The 4,409-nt window shown below is 41.9% G+C and overlaps 1 protein-coding gene across 2 annotated transcripts; it reads left to right on the top strand.

Moving 5' to 3' along the window:
- The first annotated feature begins 537 nt into the window (after positions 1-537).
- On the top strand, positions 538-4,184 carry aimp2 (aminoacyl tRNA synthetase complex interacting multifunctional protein 2). 2 transcript variants are annotated; one of them, XM_034143675.1, is made up of 4 exons: positions 538-814; positions 1,828-2,046; positions 2,443-2,677; positions 3,338-4,184. In XM_034143675.1, the coding sequence occupies exons 1-4, from the start codon at positions 674-676 to the stop codon at positions 3,724-3,726; spliced, it is 984 nt and encodes a 327-aa protein (XP_033999566.1). In that variant the 5' UTR covers positions 538-673; the 3' UTR covers positions 3,727-4,184. The 2 variants fall into 2 exon arrangements, with proteins under 2 accessions (XP_033999566.1, XP_033999567.1); XM_034143676.1 differs by having other exon boundaries at positions 538-688.
- The last annotated feature ends 225 nt before the right edge of the window (positions 4,185-4,409 follow it).

Consider the following 4,409-nt stretch of genomic DNA (forward strand, 5'->3'; position numbering starts at 1 on the left):
AAGCATGACATGGGACCTTTGCACTTTTTGGGCGTTCATTGGTTTGAACGATAGACTGTATATATAAAGGTTTCAACACACATTGGTGGTCCAGAGGTCTATGCATTGGTTTTTCATGCAGGTGCTTGAGGTTCAACACCCAGAAGAGGGACATTGCGTGTCTTCTGCTAAGCTGATGTTAAATCTCGAGAAATCGTCCCCAGCACTTTTTCTAACAAAGTGACACCCATACCTACTTGGCAATACAACCTTTTCCTTATTCTGGTTCTTCTGATTCATTCAAACTATTTACCACCTCACCACAGCCGATATTTAATCTGAAACTGTTTTTTTGTCTTCTTTTTTGCATTTATTTATTTATTTAATGTAATTTTGTATTGTTATTATTTTATTTATTATGTCTAGCCTTGATGTGAACCTTTTTTGTACACAAAATGTATGATGTTCATATATGTTATAATAAAAGAAACATCACTACAGCCATATTTTACTTTCCACAGGATGTGACGTCACTGAGCCCTCTCCCCTGTTACCGCGAGAGTAGTCCGGTCCGGGAGCCGCTGCTGCCCCGCTGCCTGTCAACATCACACAGCCCTGAAGAGCCTGTCTGTGTCCGCCTGTGAATTAGTTTTTAACTGTTTTGTCTCTGACAGAGCGCTCACTGTCCTCCAACATGTCCATGTACCAGGTAAAGCCCGTCTGTGGAAGCCTCCTAAAGCCCGATTTACCAACCTGCATGTACACCTTACCAAATATCCACGGGCAGCAAGGGAACAGCTGCACCTCTGATCTATGCTCTGAACACGCGCTTCAGGTAACTTATAACTGGTTTAATTTCGACCAGGGTTATATATATTTTCTATTTGGTTAGCTTGTATTTTACTCCTGTTGTTGCTTGCATTTCGTTTAGTTTCTCATGTTTTGATACATGCGCATTTTGCGTCGTGTATTAGAATTAGCTGTAAGCTGACCTGCTAGCGAGCTAAGTTAGCTTGGCAGGAAAATCACTTATGGCTGATGCAACAATTACTGCACAATATTCTATGAGACGTTAAAGATTATTTAACGACCAAGTTGATGACACTGTTATATAGTCTCTATAATTGTGTTGTGCTGTCAATTATACGCGTCAAAGTGCACATCATGATGGTATGTCTACATAGCAAACCAATTCAGCTATGCAGTGGTCAAAGTAGTATTCAGATACTGTTACCAGTGAAAGTAATGCATTGAAAACGTTACTCAAGTAAAGGGTTCTTAGCATTACAAGGAACATGTTCTCTTAAAATGTAAAGTATTTGCAGAAACGTCCTCACATTTGAGAAGCTGGAAACATAATTTTCATTTTTTGCATGGAGAAAACAACTGAAACGATCGAAATAGTTCTGCCAATAACAAAAAAAGATGATTTAGCTAATCATATAGATGAACTTGTAGGGTATTATATTTGTTAGTGGCTTTACTTTAGTGCAAACAATCGTGTTTTATACATCTTTTTTTGTGTGCAAAAATCTTGATTTGTATAATAACCAAAGCTGTCAGATATATTTATTAATGTATTACTTGATCATGATTATACAAGACCAAACTAAGTCTAGGTTTTGTCTTTAAAATCTTTTTATGAGATGTCTTTCTTGATTCATATATATTTGTGTGTACTGTTTGATCTCAAGAATGGGGCTACATTAAATATGTTCTCTATACTGCCTTTTTATGTGCAATAACAGTACATTGTAGAGAAACCAGCTTACACAAAACTGTGGCTTGATTTTGCTCAAATAATGAAAACTGTGATGCTCACGTCGTCAATTCTCTCTGTCTCCCCAGAATGGCGAGGTGGATCCAGCGGTCAAAGCTTTGGAAGCCAGGCAGGATGAGATCTTGAGAAAACTGTACGATCTGAAAGCAGCGGTGGACGGCCTGGCCAAGACGGTGACCACCCCCGACGCCGATCTGGACCTGACGGTCAGCAGCAGCCTCTCCTCCCAAAGCCCAAGCTCCACAACCTTCACAGGAGTCACCAATCTGGACACACTACTTGGCAAGGTAAGAAGCTGGGGATAATACTAGTAAGCTCTGTATCCAGGTATTAGCATAACTGAACACCGTGTTTATTAGTGATGCCAGAATGTATCCTTCATAAACTGAAAGTATGCATCATTTTTTTGCAAATAACATAGTTTGACTTACTTTTTCTCTGTAGCTGTAGTGGATACATGTTTTTTCTTGATTGCACCCATCATTGAATGCTATAAATAACACTGTAACCTGAAAAACCTGCTCATATTGGAATTTGTCTTGACGCACATTGAGGGTGTGGACTGATTACTGCCAGTTTGTGCAGGCTGTATTGGCCTAGTTGGAGCAGACAAACATTGTACTGCTCTATTTATTTTGAATGCTACACCTATTTACCTCCATTATCTTTTTTTATGTCACAAGGACCTCGGCGCTCTCCGTGACATCGTCATAAACGCCAACCCAGCACAGCCCCCCCTCACCTTGATGGTGCTCCACAGTGTGCTGTGTCAGCGCTATCGGGTGCTCTCTACGGTCCACGTCCACTCCTCAGTTTCCAATGTGCCGCCGCAGCTCCTGTCCTGCCTCGGCCCGCGCCATGCAGACAGCTATGCCCGCCAGATGTTCCAGCTGGGCGTCACCCTCATATGGAAAGATGGTAAGGCACAGTGAGAGAGGCATGTGTTACAGGATGAACTCTAGGAAGTGCATTAAAACTGCTAAAATATGGTAGTAAATCAAAATGGAAAGGGAAAAATAATATAGCCAAAGTTAATCGGATTCGGTTTAATATGCTGGTTCATCGTTTGTTTGCCATTTCCGCTTTCTTTTTACAAATGACAGCAAAAAGGCCAACTAGAAATTAGGGTGTGGGATCACATTGGGTGTGTGTCTGGGGTTTGAGAAATACTAAATACAATACCTTACTCAGCCAAAGTAATTCAGCAAAGTAATGACTGTAAACAAAGAGTGAGGGACTTGATTCATTTACTTAAGGAGGTAGAGCTTTTTCACTTTATTTTGTGTGAGTAACTTTTGAAAGCGTAGAAACTTATGACAATTCATTTCAAAAACCTCAAATAACTTTTGGGATTTTTGTTGTGGAATATATAATGTGCCTTTTCTGACCAATAAAGATATTATAGAATTACTTACAATTGTAAAATGTGAAAGCTCATGTTTTAGTATAGCCATGTCTAACCATTCCAAGCCTTGCTTTTATGTTGTAAGAATTGGCCTTATTGACATGATCTGGCTGTGGTAAATGTTTGTGCCCTTGTTAACCAGGAACCATATCTTTCTTTTGCCTTATCCACAGTTCCCAAACTGCAGATGAAGTTCAGTGTCCAGAACATGTGTCCCATCGAGGGCGAGGCCAACGTGGCGCGGTTCCTCTTCAAGCTGCTGTCCCCCTACCCCAGTGACGCTGCTCTCGCCACGCTGGTGGACAGCTGGGTGGACATGGCTTTCTTCCAGCTGGCAGAGGGCAGTGCCAAGGAGCGGGCCGCTGTCCTGCGGGCCCTGAACTCGGCTCTGGGCCGCAGCCCCTGGCTGGCCGGGCAGGAGTTCTCCCTGGCCGACATGGCATGCTATTGCTGCGTGTTGCAGAGCGGCCCTGCCTCCTCTACTCCCTCTAATGTGCAGCGCTGGCTCAAGTCCTGTGAGAACCTGGGCCACTTCAGCCCGGCCAAGCCGTTTCTGCAGTGAATGGAGCTGGGACACCTGAAGGGTGTTTTTTTCAGAGCAAAGTGAGAGAAGGGCATTAGAATATTAAAATATCCCAGCCATGTCTGGAACACCCTCTAATGCTTCCCTCCTTACTGTAATATATCACTGACAAAGACTCGGTAGAAACAATATGGTTGACAGGGAAAGTAAATTAAGAGTATATGTCGTCGCCATGCTGCTTTTGTATAACAAAGAGATTCTAAGGCTATTTTTTGAAGGGAGGAAGCATGAGAGGACTGAAGAGACAAGGGCTTAGGGATTAAGTCAAAAGTACTGACAGAATTAACACACACTGTACACCTTCCACCCACTTTGTGCCTAACATGATCCTGTTCTAAATGTGTGTGGGGATGGGTATTACTCTGTGTTTTTTTAAAGTAATACTTTGCAGCCTTTTTTCTGAAATCATTAAAAACTACAACTTTGGATCAAACTTTGAAATTGGTGCCTGGGTTTTATTTGATTCGATCCTCTGTGTCCAACAGGTGGCAGTATTGGCATTTTAAAAAATGAAGACAATTTTGTCATTCATTCATTCATCTGCTTATCCTACCCAGAGTCACAGAGCTGCACCTCATCATACAAGAAGTGAAAGGTAGTGAAGCACTTTGCAGGTGGCTCTTTTATGCAAGAAATGTTCATCTTTGGGAAAATCTCACCTT

This window comes from Trematomus bernacchii, unplaced genomic scaffold (genome assembly GCF_902827165.1).
Source record: "Trematomus bernacchii unplaced genomic scaffold, fTreBer1.1, whole genome shotgun sequence".
Taxonomy (NCBI): domain Eukaryota; kingdom Metazoa; phylum Chordata; class Actinopteri; order Perciformes; family Nototheniidae; genus Trematomus; species Trematomus bernacchii.

Coding starts and splice junctions, on each gene's coding strand:
- aimp2 (XM_034143675.1), top strand. CDS start 674: ATGTCCATGTACCAGGTAAAGCCCGTCTGTGGAAGCCTCCTAAAGCCC. Junction 815..1,827: donor GCTCTGAACACGCGCTTCAG/GTAACTTATAAC, acceptor CTGTCTCCCCAG/AATGGCGAGGTGGATCCAGC. Junction 2,678..3,337: donor CACCCTCATATGGAAAGATG/GTAAGGCACAGT, acceptor CCTTATCCACAG/TTCCCAAACTGCAGATGAAG.